This window comes from Strix uralensis, chromosome 4 (genome assembly GCF_047716275.1).
Source record: "Strix uralensis isolate ZFMK-TIS-50842 chromosome 4, bStrUra1, whole genome shotgun sequence".
NCBI lineage: Eukaryota > Metazoa > Chordata > Aves > Strigiformes > Strigidae > Strix > Strix uralensis.
The window spans coordinates 10,825,242-10,844,860 of NC_133975.1; the positions used below are offsets into that span (position 1 = coordinate 10,825,242).

General features: G+C 35.2%; 1 protein-coding gene across 4 annotated transcripts in view; it reads left to right on the forward strand.

The window, feature by feature from the left end:
* The window catches only part of GRK4 (G protein-coupled receptor kinase 4), a 43,286-nt gene extending 24,926 nt beyond the window's left edge, over window positions 1-18,360 (forward strand). For 2 of the 4 annotated variants that reach the window (XM_074865650.1, XM_074865651.1), the window contains exons 10-16: window positions 4,844-4,881; window positions 7,442-7,531; window positions 8,075-8,283; window positions 9,098-9,235; window positions 9,862-9,999; window positions 12,177-12,299; window positions 13,841-18,360. In XM_074865650.1, coding sequence (XP_074721751.1) covers window positions 4,844-4,881; window positions 7,442-7,531; window positions 8,075-8,283; window positions 9,098-9,235; window positions 9,862-9,999; window positions 12,177-12,299; window positions 13,841-13,894 — 790 coding nt within the window. In that variant the 3' untranslated portion in view covers window positions 13,895-18,360. Of the gene's footprint in view, window positions 1-4,843; window positions 4,882-7,441; window positions 7,532-8,074; window positions 8,284-9,097; window positions 9,244-9,861; window positions 10,000-12,176; window positions 12,300-13,840 lie in introns of those variants that run through there. The other 2 variants (XR_012628624.1, XR_012628625.1) reach the window with 2 other exon arrangements.
* Window positions 18,361-19,619: the final 1,259 nt, after the last annotated feature.

The window sequence follows — 19,619 nt, forward strand, 5'->3', positions numbered from 1 at the left end:
ATTTAAAGTATAATCCTGCATAACTTTAATGAGTCTTAGTCCTTTCCCTCCCCAATGTAGAACACTAACACACACAGCAGAAAGTGGCAGAACCACAGAGTAAGTCAGGCTTATGCTGGTTGTTGTATGTGGTTCCCTAAAGAATTTGGTCAACGTTACAATGTTACTCTGTGTGTTTTGGCATGCAGGTAGGAGGGAAGTAAGGATGAATGATTTGATCAGCTACAAGTAGGTCAGTTCGCATTGCCCAAGTGAAAACAAAACTTTTTAAAATAACAAAACAACAACCAAAAAAACCCACAGCACTTGTGTTTAAGCCCAACTTGTTAGCTATTTGCCTACAAGAAGACCTTTTAACATATATGTCCAATCCTGGTGTTCTCTGACTGTAATTCCAGATCTTGGAGGTCATGGTTTCTTCTGGAGTGGTCTTGGTGTCTAGTTCTCTGCCTTGTTTTGTGCTATAATCAGTTTCCAGGTATTAAGAAGTTGCATGGCTTTAAATTCATGAGCAAGGAAAAAAGTAGTTTCACAACCAACTCTGAGTAAAATTGCCTCTTAAAAGAATGGGAATTATTTTTGGTCCTCTGTTCATAACAAAATGAAACACTAAGAGACAGTTACCTGTACATGTGTTAGTAACTGAATAATTTGTATGCTTGGAGGAAAAAGAAGGGCTTAAATTTAATCATAATACCTGCAGGCATTATTTAAATAATTCAGTATAGGACATACTAAGGGAGTTCCTGCCCAGTGTGTAAATAGATGAAAAGAGACTTAATTATACCATGTCAGCTCAACTTTGCTTGAGTACTAAAACTGGAAGATGTTTGGATAATTTTACTCTCTCTGTAGAATCATTTTCAGCCCTGTGCTTTTTAATATTGAATGACCAACTTCTTGCAGTAACAACAACAACAAAAAAAGTCTTATTTCTTCTCTTTTGCTAATGGTAGTTTTTTTTGTGATGGTCTTGATTTGTTTTTTCCATATCTACTTCATTTTGTATCCTGCATTCAGGAGCACAGTTGTAAATTTTACAGTTTCAAAGTCAAGAAGCCAAAGCAGGTGGTCATGGAAGTCTTCAGAATGTCACCAATTACAGTGATATGTTACATGATCAAAATTCTCTATAAGGCATCTTAATGGAAATGTATTTAAGCAGCAATACAGTGATTATATATGATTAGTGAAACAGAAAGCTTGGGAAAATTTGCCATAATTATTTTATTCTCTCCAAAGAAGTTATGCTGGCAACCTTCAGTCTTAATGTTTTTGTGGGGGGAGCACATAATGAAACACATGTTCATTGATTCAATGATTTATTTTTCTGAATTATGGTAACTAGTATTTTCTATTCTCTAGGGCAAGAAAATACAGAAGGAATGTTTTTCTTATTTTTGCTGTCATTTTGAAAGCATTTAATACTGGTAGGAGCATGGAATTTCTGAAATTGGAGCTAGTTCTTTTTCTTGTTGCCATATCTTGAGAGCTATTACTGCATTTGTTTTCCAGCTTTAAAGGAGGAGTTTTAAACTTGCTTAGCTTAAACTGTTAAGGCAGACTTTAATTCTGTAACATACTGTTATAAAATATTTTCTTGAGAACATGTTTTTGTGGCTATCCATCTGTATATTCACAGTAAAGTGTACTGTAGAGGCAGTGGAAGAATGGAAATTCAGAACTTCTGAAAATAGAAATCCTTGGTGCAGGCAGGTGTCAGCAGATAGCAATAAAATCAGTTAATCTTGTCAGTTTGTTCAGTCCTAGAATGGCAGTTTTAATGTAAGTCAGTCCTGTTAAAATTTATAATAAACTTATTATATTTGGGATGTGTCACCATCAGTAGCGAAATGCCTCATAAAGTGATAAAACTAAGCCTAACTTTCCTCTCTGTTAATGCCAACTTTTATTGTGTGTTTCATGTGTCTTTATACCTATTATTACTGAATTTCAAACAGTGGCATTAGTGCTGTCTGTAGGACCCTGGAGTCAGTTGTGCCATTTTGTTAGTGGGGTTCCCACTGGGTTAAAAGAACAGGTGCAGAGCTGGAAGGAGGGCCCCGCACTGCCCTGGGGTAGCAATTGAGCCAGTTTGCTTGTTCAATGGGAGCTTGTGAAACTATCTGTAACATGCCATATGTTGCTGACATTAGAAGAATAAGCAAACAGATAGGAACAGGCAGTAGTGGAGCTCTTCATCCATCTGCTATATAAAAAATCTGATAAGACTTAGAGCTAAGTCAGGATTTGCATAAGACAGAGGGGGGAACAAGTACTTGCTTTTCCAAAATTGCTGTAGTTTTCCTGCAGGAGTTACCTGGCTGCTCAAGGATGGCAATGTTTTTTATCAGATAAGCTGCTTGAATACCTAGGTTTTACTCACAAACTTATGTAGGTGCCCATAGGGCCACTGAATGTGCCTGGAAGGTCAAAGATCAGGCTCAAAGACTGGTTGAAGCTGTAGTGGTTGAAGCTACCCAAGTAGCTCCTTGCCTGCCTCTCATGCCTGTGCTCAGAGTAGACAACTTCACAGTGAAATCCTTGGAAGGATTTTTATTTAGAAATTTTCTTTGTAGGGAAGCTGGTGTAAGCTATAGCACAAATAGATTAGTGCTTGTTTAGTCTAATTTAAAATAAATATATAAGTTTTATCTAACTTTTTAAAATGAACCTCTTATTTGTGTGAGCTTTGCAGTCCTCTAGCTTTTTTCTCTGCTTCATAAGGGAAAACTGCTGCCTCTGTTGCTAGAATTGCATTGCTAGCTCTTGTTTTGAGCTTGGTTTTCAGCTCAAGTAGCCTGTTGTCCAGTGCAGGACTAGCATGTGTGTATTCCAACAGAAATTGTGACTTTGGCCTCTGTCGTGGTGGAGGAAGGGAAGAGGGACATGGCTGATACCCCAAAGCTAACATCCCAAAGCTAGAATTTATAGCTGAATACTTCCAAAAGCTGACTTTTTGCAAACTGCTAGGCCTAGAAACTAATAGCATTAAAGAGATGGAATTTGAGCTAGAAACAGGTTTTACTATTGACTATCAACTGGCCAAAATCATGTCAGAACAGAATTAGCTTCTATTAAGCAGCAGATGTTTCCTAGTAAGTATTAGGGTTTAGGTTAGGCTTTAATCAGCTTCTTGGAGATGGAACTCTTTAAAGTTGTTTACTTGAGTTAACCTGAGCACTATTATGTGCTTCAAAGTAGATGTGTTTCTACCTAAAGTTTGAGCTGAATTTTCTTCTGCTTTTTTGATACTGGTGTGGGTTTTTTTGGTTCTTGGGTTTTGTTTTTGGTTTTTGGTGTTTTTTTTTTTTTTTTTTTTTTACTCTGAGCTCTCCTGGTTCCTCTGTTATTGTAATCTCATATCTAACTTCAAATGATTAACATGGGGACTGTCTAGACTTAAAAGTATTAAAGCAAAGCATCTTGCTACCTTTTTTTATACAGTTAATCTCATGAAATTAGACATGAATACACATGCTTCAGAGCATCAATTTATCAATATTTGGGAAAAAAAAGCATACAGATTTCTTGGTGAACCAGTGTGTGTGTGTGTGTGTGTATTTCTCTCTCATTTTGAATATAAATTCTAGAGCCATCCTTCCTAAAATTGCTCCTTTCACATTATTCAGTCTTTTCTGCTTGTATATGAATAACTGTTCTTGTCACAACTGTACATATACCTGTATATGTACATATTGTTTTTAATAGTCCATTCCAATAATAACTGAATCTTTAGCCAAGTACTGATTTTTACTTGTCTATTTCTGGCCTTAAAATATTTATGGTAGAATAAATCGAAGAGGCTGTATTGCAGTCCACATACTTTCTGATGGATATTACAGTTATGTATATAATATACATTATAGCTTTTATAAGTATATTCCATGCATATATTTATTTTATATATATGAAAATGTGTATGTTCTCAGTAGAATCTGCTAGAGGATAAATCCTAAAAGTAACCTTTGAACAGCTTCTGATTCAGCTTTAGTGACTCCCCAAATTTTCCGTGGGGGGAAGAAATCCAGATATCCCTTTGAGTTTCTTCTTTTCTTCTTAAAGTACAAATTTACAAGAAGATGACTATAAAATGCAGAATTGCAACACTGAATTAATTGCACTTTTACTATTTCCTGAGTCTTGCTAGCATGTAATAGCTAAAAAATGTTTCGTGTGAAACTTTGATGTTTACAGAAAAGTATTAGAGACTCTTAGAAAGTTGATTGCAAAGAATCCTAATTAGATGAAGTGTCTAGTAAGCTTTAGAAGCTGCATGTCCAAATTAAAAGAATGGAGTTTGGATGGATGATATTAGGCCTATGCTTAGTTTGAGAATATTTCTTTGTTGATATTTTGACACCCTGGTGTGGAATATAGCATGGGGTCAGCATCAAACTGCAGCAAGCGTTGATGTGTTTTAGCATTGTGGAGTTGTATGGCTGATACTCTCAGGAGAACTGTATTTCACTTATGAGCACAAATTCGGGTGTAAGCTGGTGGTTCTTCATATCAGGATTTAGTGTTGTGTAGAGCAAGTTTCTCATCTGTGAAATATGAATAGCTGTTGTTAATATAAATGGATTAGAGAGTTGGGAAAAAATGGATCTCGAGATCTATGGTATTATATTCTATTGTATTACAGGTCCTCAACTTCGCAACTTTTTTTGTGTATACGTGGAAGGTGGAAAAAATGCTTTAATCAGAACCAAGAAGTCTTATATTGCCTCGCTTGCACTTGATGATGGCTAATAATTTTGCCTTTGTTGCCTCACTTGCACTTGATGATGGCTAATAATTTTGCCTTTGTATAATTCACGTTTCTATTTTGTTTAATTTGTAGAGACTTGAAGCCTGAGAATATACTCCTTGATGACTGTGGTAAGTAAAAACTAAAATTAATTTTGAAATCGGGAATTACAAATCTAATTAACACTGTGCCAGAAATCAAAGGGATTTCTTCATGATAAAAGGGACCTGACTGACGAATGTTAACTTTAATTAGTAAAGAAAAAACTGCCCTTGCTTTTTAGAAAGTAAGGGAAGATACTGGTTCTTTGGAGGATGACCGTGGCTATGTTTGAGGGGTCAATTTCCCACCTTAAAATGACTGCTTTTCCCCTTTTGCTCCTCCTGCTCCCCCCTCTCCTTGATTTAAGATGGCTAAAACTTCTGCATGGATCTGTTCTCTGTTTGTCTTTTCTTTGACTATGGAAGCATGACTTGTTAGATGTGGGGCCAGAATTTTACTTGGTAAAATGTGGTGTTTAAGCAATAAACAGGAAAAGAAATCTGAAGCATCTCTGTATTCATATTTTAACTAAAACAGATCTGATGGTCACTGATGTGCATGTGGCTGGAAGGAATCGAGGAAGTATAAACAATATGAAGAAATGTTTGTAGTTTTCTTGTTTTTCAAAAGCCAAATTAATTTTCTTTAATGACTTTGAAATTTATCAGAATCTTGAATTCACTGTAGAAGATGTGCAGTAATTACCTTCTTCGAAGCTGTGGATGCATATTACCAGTTTGTTCTTGTAATTGCTGAGTATTTTTAAGGAAAAACTCTTTCTGAAGTCATTAGCACAATATTTTTTTTTTTTTTTTAAAGTCAGCATGTTCTGACTGATACATTTCTAAAAAGGTGATGCTTGGCAGAAGTCATTTTCCAAGAGCTAAAGCTTTGCTAGACATCAAATGCATTCTTTAATTTTTCTCTCCAGCAATGTCTTGCAAAAGCTGAAGGCTTCTTTGAGGAAAAATGTAGCCTTGCAGGACTGCACTAGAATGCTTTCTCTCTGCCAGGGATATTCTGATCTTGTTCCAAAGAGCAGAGAGGACTAATTAGAAAATCGCTTCAGGAGCTCATATCCTGCACTTGAAAAGGGTTCATCAGATGTCAGGGAATAGAAGAGCATCTGAATCTATTTAAAATAGCATTTGCTGCTCCAAGAGCATTTAGTTATTTCCAACTAGTATATAGAGTGGCACTTGACTTTCTCCACTTCTCTCCCCACCCCTTGATTATTTGTCACATGTAAGTAAGAAATTAATATGCTATTAACTACCATTGATGCTGTAAAGCTTTTTGAATGACAGAGAATATATGCACAAAGGACACTCAGGCATTGGAATGGGCTGCCCAGAGAGGTGATACAGCATCCACTCTTGGAGGCTTTCTAGACAAGAATTAAAAAACACTTGAACACTTTGGGCTGACTGCTTGCTCAGAAGGTTGTACTAGAGACCTTCTGAAGTCCCTTCCAGCCTGAATTATGTGAACTCTGTGATCTGTAATGTTTCTGTAAATGACAGTGTCTCTGTCCTTATCTCCAATATTAGAAATATGTGTGAGTTTTGGTTTGGTTTTTTTAACCTGAATCTTTCTACTATGGATGATTGGCAATTTTCTTTTTTAAAATTGCGTTGAAAATGTAATTGACCTTTCTTCTGTCTAGCCCTTTATATTTTTGTTAAGAAAGTACCTTACATATTTTTAAATTAGAATCCTGTCAATACAATTCTTGTCTTGGATTGTCTTGAATCATTTGCTGTTGGGTCTGTCCAGCAAAGAACTGTATCTGTCCATTGGTATGTAAGGGAGGGTGGGGTGAACTTGCTCCCATTGCCCTTCTGGGACTGTTTCCCCATCTGAGCAGTGATTTTTTTTTTTCATGACAAATCATAGCCTTCTGCCAGACTACTTCTATGTCATAGGTACAAGTGTAAATGCCATGCATTGTAGGAAAGGTAGTCAACTTGAAGTTTGACTAATAAAGTGAAATAGACTGATTCATGAGAAGGGGAAATCCTAATATTGTACTGACATGTTACACTATTAATAATTATAAGTAGGTTTTAATTTTCATTTATAATTAGCTTTTCATTAGGGTGGGAGAGGGGATAGCAATTGCAATTACTTGTGCTTAGCATTATTAGGGTACTTTGTTAGATGAAAACCTGATGTCTCAGTACAGGCTACAGTTTTCTTGTATTTGGAATAAGTGGAGTGAATTTTGATGTTTTGTTAGGAAGTCAGAAAGCTAAGTGTTCGTGGCAGGAATATGGAATGGAAAAATACAAGTGTCTGATGCATAGATACAGAATTTGAAATGAGCCGTCATCATTTCTATTCGTCCCAGAGTAGGAGCCTATGCCGAAGCTAGGAATTAGAGTACTTAATAGCAAATTCTTTTTGTATGACCTTCAGGAAATCAGTTAGATCTGTGACTTTCTTCTTCTACGCATTCAAGGAAGAGTTGAATAATGATAAATCACTCCTTTCTAGTTAAGTTAAATAAACTTAGTGCTATAAGTATATGAATGTTCTAATGTTTTGGGGTGGGTTTTTTTATGAAGTATGCTACAGAAATTATTTGTTTTAAAAGTGATGATACTTTATTATTTGCTGACTATGTATAATTTATTTTAACATAAATAGGACACATAAGAATTTCAGATCTTGGATTAGCTTTCCAGATTCCAGAAGGAGAAACAGTCCGAGGAAGGGTTGGAACTGTTGGTTACATGGGTATGTAAAGTATCCTTTGCTAGTTACATTTTACCAGAAAATTTGTTTCTGTGAATGTATGAATGACTTGTCCAAAGAACTATATTGAGCCTGGATTAGTTACTAGTCATTTAAGGTTACAGTATGTGGTGATAGATGTTAATAGTCAATTATGAGTCTACTGATAAACCTGAAAACTTAACTCTGGAAATTCTAGTTTTAGGTAGAACTTTAAGAAAGCACCTAATTTCTTTTTTCTGAGGTTCAAAGAGATTTAGGGTCATGGGTAAGCAGACAAATTGTGACAACACATTTCTTTCCATGCTTTGGACAAACTTCATTCTCAGTTTGTAAACAATCTGACCTTAAGTGTTAAAGAACTTAAGTGCTTCTCTTGGATATAAATAGAGTCCTTGCTGTAGAAACTAACATTTCTTCAAAGTACAGAGGAGTTATGCAAAGATCTCTGTACAGAGCCAAAAGAGTACCTGAGAGTTGTTCCAATATTTTATTAGTCAATTTAAAGTGAATTGTCATGGGGGTTTCTTTATTTTTGTTTTATAGCTCCAGAAGTGCTCAAAAACGAAAAGTATACATTCAGCCCGGATTGGTGGGGTCTTGGGTGCTTGATTTATGAAATGATTGAAGGACAGTCTCCATTCAGGAAGCATAAGGAAAGGGTCAAACGGGATGAGATTGACCGGAGAGTAAAGGAAGACCAGGAAACGTATTCAGACAAGTTCTCAGAGGAGGCAAAATCTATCTGCAGGATGGTGGGTGAAGAGACGTAGAGGTTTGAAAATTAAATTTCTAATCCTTTTTAAGAGATGAACTACTTTATTTTAACATCTTCTATTGAAATTTTTTTTTTCTGGAGTTCTTAAATCTTTCTTCGGTTCAGATGGAAGTTTGTGATTGTCCATGAATTGTTCAATTATCAAAGTTTAAGAATTCAGAACTTTTTTCAAGATGAAGGAAGGCTGCATTCATCATGTGAATGAAAAGGTCCAGGACTCTTTGGACCACATGTAATTATAGGCGGAGTACAATAGCATGCTCAACTTTGATACTGCATGGGGAGAAATGGCAGAGTAGTATACTAGTTTTCTTGCCTAAAAGAGTCTGTATGAGACAACAGCTTTTTTTTATCTTGCATGTCCTTAAATTTAAAAACAGGCACATCTATACAGAAAGCTTCAAAAGTTTTCTTTACTAGTTTATGCAAAATATGTACATTAGTTAAGCCCATTGAAAAAAAGTAAGCCTGTATTTCTTGAAAGTAAAGTCTGCTACAAAGTCTGTAGTGTAAAATCTATTCAGTACAGCATCAATTAAAATATTTTCATTTAACTTTGGGTATAATCTTCAAATGGTCTGCTTTCAGGAAGTCTTTTGACTACTGAAAATCTTCCTGTTCCCAGAATGTTACAGTTTCGATTTCCAGTTTGTTTTGATACCATGATAAATTTCATCTAATAAAAGGACAAGTAACAAAATAAACCTATTGAAAGGCATTATATATAGGTTTATTTTTTTAAATAGCGGGATTATATCACTGGATCAGCCTTTTTTTCCCTATCTTTGCAGTTACTTGCTAAAAATCCAGGGGAACGACTGGGTTGCACTGAAGATGGAGCTGCTATTGTAAAGCAACATCCTATTTTCAAGAATATTAACTTCAAGAGGCTGGAAGCTAACATGTTAGAACCGCCGTTCTTGCCAGATGTAAGTAGGTGAGACAGATTTGATTAGTATCTAAAAAGGCAAGAACTGTCATAATTCTATACCAGCCATCATGTGAACTTCAGAGAAACCTTTAAAGTTAGTTACATTGGCAAGAGTATGCCATTGTAGGTATTGATAGTAGTTGGTTTGTGGCATTTCATCTGAGATCACAAAACAATTTACAATAGTGGTATTGCTCTAGGGAGTTTTGTAGCTGATTTCTTAGCTCTTAAAATTCTACTTCCATAGCTCAGATGCTGAACAAAGGAAGATTAGCTTTGAAGAAATTACTCTGGAGTTGAAAGGAGGGTGACAGAAGATGAGTGAATTATGACAACCATTAATAAATCCAGAGACATTGCATGCTGTTTCTGGTTTTGATATTTCCTTTCTGTTACTTGCAGGATGGATGGAATTGTTCAGGTGCCTTATGAAGAGTCTTCTTGCATTTCTGTTTTGTAGTATAATGTAATTTGGTGATCAGCAATGTGAAATATAAAATTGCAGACATTTGTCTCCCCCTTTGCTCATCTAGGAAAGAAAGAAAAAAAATAAAACCCAAACCAACACAAAAAAACCCCCAAACCACAAAAACCTTAATGAAGCAATCTTGTTTTGTACTGCAGCCACGTGCCGTATATTGTAAAGATGTCCTGGACATAGAGCAGTTCTCAACAGTAAAAGGAGTGAATTTGGATACTACAGATGATGACTTCTATTCCAAATTTGTTACGGGTTGTGTCTCAATCCCTTGGCAAAATGAGGTATTGTATATTTCATAAAGATTATTTTCTTTAGCACAGCAATATAGAAGATTTAATAAGGGATATAATTATAGTATTAACTTTCTCTGTGAGATGTAAAGAAGTTTCTGCTTTAGACTTCTTTGCTGACTTTAGACTTCAGAGAAAAGTTTTTCCCAATACATAAACAACTTGCTAAAAATTGAGAGCTACGGTAAACTTGCAGAAATAGAATCTGGCATCTTGTCGTCATAGATACAGCATACAAAACAGTATTTAGCATCAGTATGACCACATTTTCCTTGTTGTTCTATCACATGTTATTCAATATTGCTGTTCATAGGAGAGGGATAGAATGCTATTCAAAGTATTCAAAAGCAAATAAAGCAATGCAAGCTGTTTGTATATCATGCCTGTATATCAATAGAGTATTCAAGTGGCATAATGATACAGAACTGCAAATTCACCTTTTCTAAGATTTCAAAACAAACAGTTCAATATGGGTTGAGTCAGATTTTCTCTTAAAGCTTTTTCATCTACCTAGTGAATGAGTATTCTAGTATTCTGCGTAGAATACTGGAATTTTGCTACCTCTGCATGCAGTTCAGTCTGTATTTAGGAAATTCAAATCTTCTTTATTATTTCAGGAAGAGCACTTAGTAATAATTACTTAAAATTCTAGTTCTTGTTATGAATGCTTTCCCCCTATTATAAGATGTTCATAACTTTCTGAAATTAGTATTGTCTTGAATTCTACTAGTGTAGTTTCTTTCCCAGTATGATTTTTTTTTTTTAATTTAAAGCATGAACACAAAAGATGAGCGACTCGGAGAAAAAAATACATTCTCTTTTGTTTCCCTTCTGCTTTTTTTTGCATTACATTAAGAATGAGATTTGAAGGGGTCATTTGACATAGAAAGGCTTCACTGAGAAGCAATGAACCTTAGGCTGTTGGAGAAATAAACACTTCCTGTGCTATGTTGTAATTCTGAACTTCAGACTATGATCCAGTCATTAAGAAATGCACAGCAGCTTAACAACTAAGCCCACATAGAGGGATAAAGTTGAAAGCAGTTGTGATAATCTGGTGATGGCAATTCCTTCTCTTCAAGGAATAACTGTGCAGACTTCATTTTATATTTGTGCTTATTTTTTTTCTTTTAATTCACATTACTGAGCTTTTCCCTCAAATCTTTCTCAGCCTCTTAAGATTCGTACTTCCCTCCCATAATTTATCTAATATAATTGTTTACAACAAAAGCAGACCACATTTCTTCTTATTTCTCTTTATGCCCTCTCTTATTCTACAAGGCATACTCATTTCGTTGCATTTCATTGCCCATTATGATAGATGTGTGTCAGTGACACTCACCGATAAATGCCAACTACATGTGGGCATTAGCCAATCTTCCGCTTCTGACCATGCCTGTTTATTACATTTTGGCATTTATTCTTTATGCAGCCCATAATTGTGTGTTTAATTCTTTTGTTTTCACAAACACAGCACAGATTATTTCAACATCCCTCACTTCTCTCCAGAAACCAGTCTTCATTTAATATATATAATTTTTTTTTTTAACGAAGTATTACCTTCTCTAGCTCACTGCCTTATTTCTAATTATGGTATATGTTAGTTGCGTTTTAATAGATGGTTGCCCAAAGCACCAGAACTTAAATTACTGTGGCAGACATCAGCTGTTTTTTCCCCAAGAATGCAATTTGTCCCCTTTGTAAAGTATCCCCCCAGTACTATGTGGGTACTAGTATTCTGCATAGAATAATAATTTCTCCTATTCAATGTCATGTTTATTAATTCAGTTCAGTCCAGGGTATAGAGATACTATATTTGTCAGGCTAAACTGCTCTGAAATGAACATGAACATGAAAGGAAAATCAATTTCTGGTTCTAAAAACTTCTGATTATTGCATCATGGGCAGAAGAAATGCCTTCCCAAAGCAAGGGAGCATCTAAAGTACTTACTGCATGATAGTGCTCTCATGGCTATTCTTTAGTTTGTTGGGTACACAAGGAGAATTAATGCAGACTTTGTGCCTTCCTTCATGGAGCTCTGCGAGTGGTGTGGTTTGGCTGATGAATTTGTAAGTTGTTAGGAGTACCCAGCCAGAAGAAATAATATATGGAACTTGTTTGAGAGGCTTGTATGGATATTTCAATTTATATTTCATATGTTTCAAAGATGATTGAAACGGGATGCTTTGAAGATATCAATGCATATGAAACTGATGGTACTGTGTCACCAGAGAGAGAGAGGTCTCCTAAACCAAAGAGAGGCTTCTTTCACAGACTTTTTAGTGGAGAGGTAAGGGTATTTCTTTTCTTTCATAAGGAAATTACCAGTAAGACCTTAACATCCATTCAATTTTTTATATTATTTTGTGATAGTAAAAACAAGTTGTTTGCTGAATACTGAAACTAATGAAATCTGGTTTGTTACGGCTTTGTCTCTGCACTGCATTTCAGAAACTATGGCAATCCCCATAACTCCAGGAGTTTTTTCTCCTTGAGCATTCTGTGTTCCTCTAGTGTCTGCTAGCTGTTACCTGGGGAAAAGGTAGTGTGTGCTGTTAACAGCTGTGCTATAGATCTTTCTTTCCTAAAGATACAAAGATATTAATTTGGATCTTGATCCTTAGTATTTTGCCCATTTTTTATAAAAATTTCTGGGGAGATGACTTCGGAGATAATTGAGGCCCTCTCTCTAAAAACTTAAATAAAATTGACTAATGAACTCAGAAGTCAGTGTGGTGGAGTAATGCAACTCCTAGGACTCGCTCCTTTAGAAAGCTGGGCTCCCAATGAATCATTCTAGTGCATTAAGCAAATAAGTAAAAATATCCCTTAATGAATTGACTGTGAAGAAGTGTTGTGAAACAAATGTTAAAATATCTTAGTAGTTTGATGCCTTTACCAAAACAACAATATAATATATTTTTACATAGCTGATAATGCACAGCCTTTTCTTACACACAGAACTTATACCTCTAAATGTTTGTTAAAGAGTAGATGAATTGAGTATTTACCACCTAAAAGACATGTGGCATATTGTGCTTGCTTATAAGTGGTGTAGAAGTAGGCTAGTTGTAAAGGTTTTCGGTTGAAGATATACACAATTCTGCTTGCTCAGTATGCCTGCACTTAGAGTAGAATTATCTTGAGAAGCATGAGTGTATTCCAAAAGAGAATGCTTCTGTAGAAAATACTTTTGCTTTCAAGCAGAAATGGAATTTTTAAATTGGTAGAAGCATATCATTAAGTAGCCACAACAGGGCCATCTATTAAAATTGCATGATGATTTTTTTTTTTGTCATCAGCTGGTAATTCACCTCTCTAAAATGGTACAATGCTAATGGAATCTATAATAGTACTGTCATTTTTAGTTCACCTTTTCAAATTCACTTTTCCCCCACTTACAGTAATGGAATAGAAGGAATGGTTAAGTGTACTAATAATCTCACGTAGCTAAAGCTTGTGTCTTTTCCAGCTGAATCAGCAGGGTTCCCTCTGTCCCAAGGTATGGTTCTATGTATTGAGAAAGAGTTCTAAAAAAATTAATATGGCTTGAGAGCCTTCAGTTGGTTTCAAAGTAATGACTGCAGTTAATTGTTCTGTGAAGTTAAAAGAAGGGAAGAATTTAAGGTTAAATGAATCTTTAATGACTTGAGATTTGGGGTTGGGTTGTGGTTTCCTTTGATATTCCCAAAGCGTTTAGTTAGTATGGAGTAAAATGTGCTGGAAAAAGAGCCACCCCCCACTGCCCAGCCTTTCTGTGCCCCATAAAACACACAAACCAACAATAGCATCAGTTCTGCAGCTGAATTGTCTCTTTGTCTTCTGTTTCAGGTCTGCTTTAAATCTGATTGCAGTGATGATGAGCAGGAATCCTCCAGACTTTAAATCATTTTACACTCATCAGAAGGGATGAGCAAACTTTAAATGTTTTATATCTCTGTAGCAAAGTGTATTATATATATTTTTTATCTGAGTTCAAGGATTTTTGTACATTTGTACTTCATTTGTTTTAAGATGTATATTTTCACTAAAGCTTAATTGTACAAAACGCAATGAGTGCCATTTGAGTGAGTGTGTTTCTGTATGTATTTGATTTATCTTGATTTTTCTTTTTTCTAGTGGAATGAATCTAGAAATACTAAAAGGATTTTAAAGGACAGAGATAATATCCATGGCATCGATGTAACTTGACTTTGTATGTTCCTGGTAAAATTATTCTTGTTTGTTAAGATCTTTATTAGCAATTTTCTTAACAGTAAAATTGCTGTACTGATAAATTTCATAATTCCGGTATTATCTGGCAGCATGGCAGTGCTATTACCTAATGTATCTCTCAAGCAACTGCTAAGGAAAAAAAAGGAATTCAGTGCACTGTGGCCAGCTATTATGAATTGCTCTTTACTATCTGGCTCTGTAGAATGTCTTTCTGTATTTCTATATATAGAGAATTCTGAACATTTAGCTTAATCCTGTAACAAACTGTATTACCCCATTCTTCTCTTTTTCTACCCATCTTACACATCCTCTCCATACAGTGTCTTGGTATGGACCATGCAAATAGACCTATGCCAAAATTTTGTAACTATATTTTGAATACTTTTTTGTCTTTACTAAAAGGATTTCTTTTTACCTGTGAGGACACATTTTTATTTTTTTCTGTAAATGAAATTGTTTACAACTTCATGTAGGATGTTACCATTTTATAATGGGTTAAAAACCAAAGCATGGGCTCTTCTTGCTAACCTCCTCTCTGCTCATTATGTTGTAATACGCAATGTTGTAGGGTTGACAGCGATCACTGCCACTGAGGGAAGGACAAGGTAGCATTAAGTATCAGATTTAATTATGTAAATACTCTTTCCTTGTAACCTTTAAAAACTTAAAACATTAAAACCTGCCTTTAATGATTGCTTAACACAAATGTGGAGCTGGTATTGAAGTTTTAGCTACAATTACCTGATGTTCATTAGTAAAACCGTTTCCAGCTGCTTGAAAGCTTGTCAAACTTCCATTCTTCTGGACTCAAAGTATGCAAGACTTTATTGTGTAAAGTTTCCAGTAAAAATATTAATCTGCATATAAGAATGAATTTAGGGAACACATTTCATTAAGAGCCTCTTCTGTTTTCAAAATTTGAGTTAGGGACTTGAAATCTAATAGAATGCTCTTGGAGTTGGAGACATGACTTTTGTTACATATTTTGGTCTGTATTCTGAAGATTTGTCTCCACTGAGCGTGCATTTTTTTTTTTCCTGTCAGATCTCTAGGGCACCAACCAGACCACATATGTATTATACACACAGAGCAACTGAATATCCCTCTACCTCAAATAGGTTTCCGCTTGTGATCCATAGATCTGCTGGAAGAAACTTAAGCTGCTTCTGAGAAACATACAAGATACATTTGATACTCAAGCCTATTGTCAGGTTTTAATTTACAGTACTTTGTCTCTAATGACATGTTTTAATGCGTTAGAATTTTTAAAAAGTTGGAAAACCAGTGTGTTACAGAATCCTACTGGGGTGAGCTGGCGTCTATCTGAAATTGTTCCTCTTGGCTACTGTGTCACAGAAATGAGGAATGAGGCTCTTTTCCTGGGTTTTCAGTGCATTTTTCCCTATGTCTAAAACAGCACAGAGGACAGCAAAATGACTGTCGTAGAAAGTACAAAGGGAGAAATTGGCAGAGGGAGAGCTTGAATGAATTACTGGAAGATAGTCTGATGCAACAGTGAAGGGATGGCAGGCTTGACAGAAAGAAATATCTGAAGTAAGGGTGTTGGCTGGAACCATTATGTGTGAGAGACAATGAGCTAGCATAGTCTGACCTGACCCTCTTTATTATGTACCACAATAATAGGAGGACTCTAAAAAGATGGGAATAGAGAAAAAGGGAAGTAACAAAATGTTTTATAAATACCTAGCTGGTTGGAGAAGTCATCGTGTTTCTCTGATTAAGGGGTTTCATTTTAAAGATCTTAGGTTTGCTGTTCTGAGGCAAAGGTGACTCTATTAACACTAGACATATGGGGTGACAGTCTGGATTTAATGCCTGCTTAGAGCAACTTCAAATGTGGGCAAGAATACTATGGACACAAGCTGAGTAATTTTTATGAAGAAAGTGCAGGATTTGGCTTTAACACACAAAAACCGTCTGAAAGTCTATTTATAATGCATTTCAAATTTTCTTTCCATATTGGAGGGGGAGGGATCTTAACTTAAAAATAATAAATCAACTCCTCTATTTTGGAGTGCTGAGACTTAACACTTATTCTCCAGGGATCCATGAATAAAAAAGGCTAGATGAAAAGCAAAAGAAAGTTGTTCCTAAGAAGTGGTTATTTATACGTTCACTTCTTTGGACAAGGAACTCCAACCATGCAAAAAAAGTGGAGGATTTGTTCATTTTTATGAAACTTTATTTAGTTTAATTTTACAAGTTTTTTCTTATGTTCTCAATAATACTACTGAATTGTTTTTGAGTAACTACATGTTTGCAGGATTAGGACCTAAATGCTGTTGCTTTGAGGTTTTTTTGTTTGGTTGGTTGTGGTTTTTTTTCCCCAGTAGGCTCAAGATGGCACTTTTCTACTATAAACTTGCCCCTTTTGGCTAGAAATATAACCACGTAATAATAACTATATATTATCTAATGTGAATCCCCTAATGAACTAGAAAAGACAAGAAACTGGAAGGATCAGCATAACTCTCCTTATATGGTGCATGGAGATTAAGATGTTATGCTGTTTAATCTAAGGTGACTAACATTGGTTAAATGTCCTTACTGGAGTATTAGTGCTTGGAAATGCATTTTGAAAGTGGGGAAAGGGTAAAAAGAGGGGAGAACACCTGAAAGCAAAATATTGTGGTGTGATTAATACGAACGTTGCTTTTGATTTTTGTAGGACACAACCAAAACAAAGAAGGGAGGGAGGGCAGCAGGTTGTGTTTACTGATAATGTAGCCTTTTATTTCCATGAAAGTGTTTAAAAAAAAGAAAAAAAAAAAGCCAAGGTAAATTCTTGTCATTCAGTATGACTTCATTATACCTCCATGAATTCAGATTCTAGATCCATGTGTTAGAAGGCTTTAACAGCGAGACAATCCAACTGCTTTGTTCTACTGGTGCGAGATATGGAAAGATCTGTGGAATTCCATGGAGTTACTTGCATGAGATCAATCCTCCTTTTCTGTGGCTTGTTTCTCCAGGCATTTGTGTATGTAAGTCTTAATGTCTGCTTGTGCGTACCTCATGAATCTATACACATTTAGCTCAAAATTCAGAAACTGTGAAACAATGTACCAGTATCTTATTGGTTTACTTAGTGCTTTTGAATGTTGTGACCAACAGAATAGAATCTTCATGCCTCAGGGTTGTTCTCTTTCTATAAAAAAAATTGTCAGCTTTTTTATTTTTCCAGAGGTGTAGTGTTCATAGCAGAGATGGCATTACATTTCTGGATTATAACAACAAAAAACAGTCTTAGTGAAAAAATAAGCACTTAAAATAATTATTGTATAATAATAAATAGGAGAAAAAATGTGGTATTTCCGTAACAAAGACAGCGCTATTGACAAGTCTTAGCCTTTAATAGAAGATGTTTTATGTCTCTTTTTTTTTTTTTTTTTTAGATCATTCTTAAAACAATAGGTCTGAAGGTTTTTGGTTATGAAAGAATATTATCTCCATTTCAGAATAAAATTATGTCTAATTTGAGAAATCAATGATAGAAGCTATTAAAAACAACTAAAGATCCATTTTTAGAATGCACTTCAATTATTTGTCAAACGATACTGATGTAAGAAATTTCTCACTGCCATTTGTACAAATGGAGAATATTTGTTTACAAGTTTCTAAAATAAGTCAGCAGGAGTGATATTATTTTGCTTTGTTTTACACTTTAGTATTAAACTAAATTAACATTGGAATTGTCTAGTATAGATTTTCAAAGAATTCTACTCTTTGGGAAGTACTCAGAAAAATTGAATTAAATTAATGGAAAGCATCTTTAAGCTAAATTTATGTTTACTTTGACTTGAATTACCTGCCTGGTTCATTTCAATGATGATGATGTGTCTTCTGCTGAATGTACAATTCTTTTTTTATTTCATAATTCTTCTTATGGTGTAACTTAAGTTGTGCATAAGATGTAGGTAACTTTTCTCATGTTCCACATGTGTCCAAAACACCAGAATTCTTTCCAAGTATAGCGAAGCTGACTGTTAAATGTGATGTGTTAGTTCCGGTATCTCCAAACCACTGAACTGTTCTTATATGAGCTGTTTTCCTGGATGTTCTAGCATTGTTATTCCTGAAATAAAAGCTGAACACTGCCGCATATCTCAACCACATGTATTACTGTCCAATGTGATTTATTTACCATGTCTATCATGGTAGCCAGGATAGATAAAAGAAAAATTGTAATTTGAAAAAAAAAATGCAATTTGTTGAAGCAGAAAATGTGTTACATGCTGTGAGTTCTTTACCAGTGTAAGATTGTCAGATCCAGGAAAAAGTGCCCCAGGTCTGTTGTATTTGCTCAGTTGATACCTTATCTCATGGTCTGAATCTTGATTTCTACATTAATTCTGTCTCTTCACACAGAAATTTTCGGGACGGGCTGTTTTTCATTACACGTTTACTATAATAACACTATGAATGTGAATGAAAGATTGGTCAATAGTAGCTGTAGCTCTACTTGTCATCAGCCTTATAATGCATATTAAATTTTATACCATTGCCAAAGGAAACTAACCAGACTTAACTCTCCTTGAGATAATTGATACCTTGTTGTTAGTTGGATTGGTGTTTTTTTATATCTAATACTTTTCAACAGTAGGCTGCTTGTATTTTCAACATTTTGCCCTGTTTCAGCAAAGGCTTTCACTGTAATTTTATGATGTGAGTTGAAGGGCTAAGCACTCAATTACTATACAAAACAGCTTCAAATTAAGTGACTTTAAAAATAATATAACTGTGCTATGGCATATTGCAGATTATTTGTGCATATGCTGAACTATGTGGGTCAGTAGTTTCATGAGGTCTATTGGATTATTTGAGTAGTACCAATTACCTACTGAATTGTTCGTGAAAATGCAGAAATGCTAGCCTAAGTGTGACTTCGGGACAGAGTGAAAAATATTCATTATGTGCTTGTCCAACCTGTTCTTGAAAAAACAAAATCAAGAGGTAACCTATGCCTAGGTAGCCTGTGTTTAGGAAACCTTTCCACATTCATGATCTTCATGTCTGTCTTATAAGGTAAAAGCATGTTTCTTCTTTTTTTTTTTTTCCTGCTGGAGTTTGAGATGAATTTGTCGTCATCCACTAAATTACATATAATCTTTTACGTATTCACTGTTACTCCTTGAGATTGTGATATTATTTTTCTTTGTGGTAATGGTGGCTTTACAAAAATGCCTGTTCTCTAGGCCTTCCTGTTTGTTCTTGCCCCTTGCCAGTATTACATGTTTTATTTTTGCCAGTGCAGCTGTTTGTGGGGCTGTGATTTGAACAGAATCAGTGACATCATACATGCAAAACCATGGATCAGTAAACTTAAATTGGGAGAACTTACTGATAAGCTACTTGCCAAAGAAAAACCTGATAC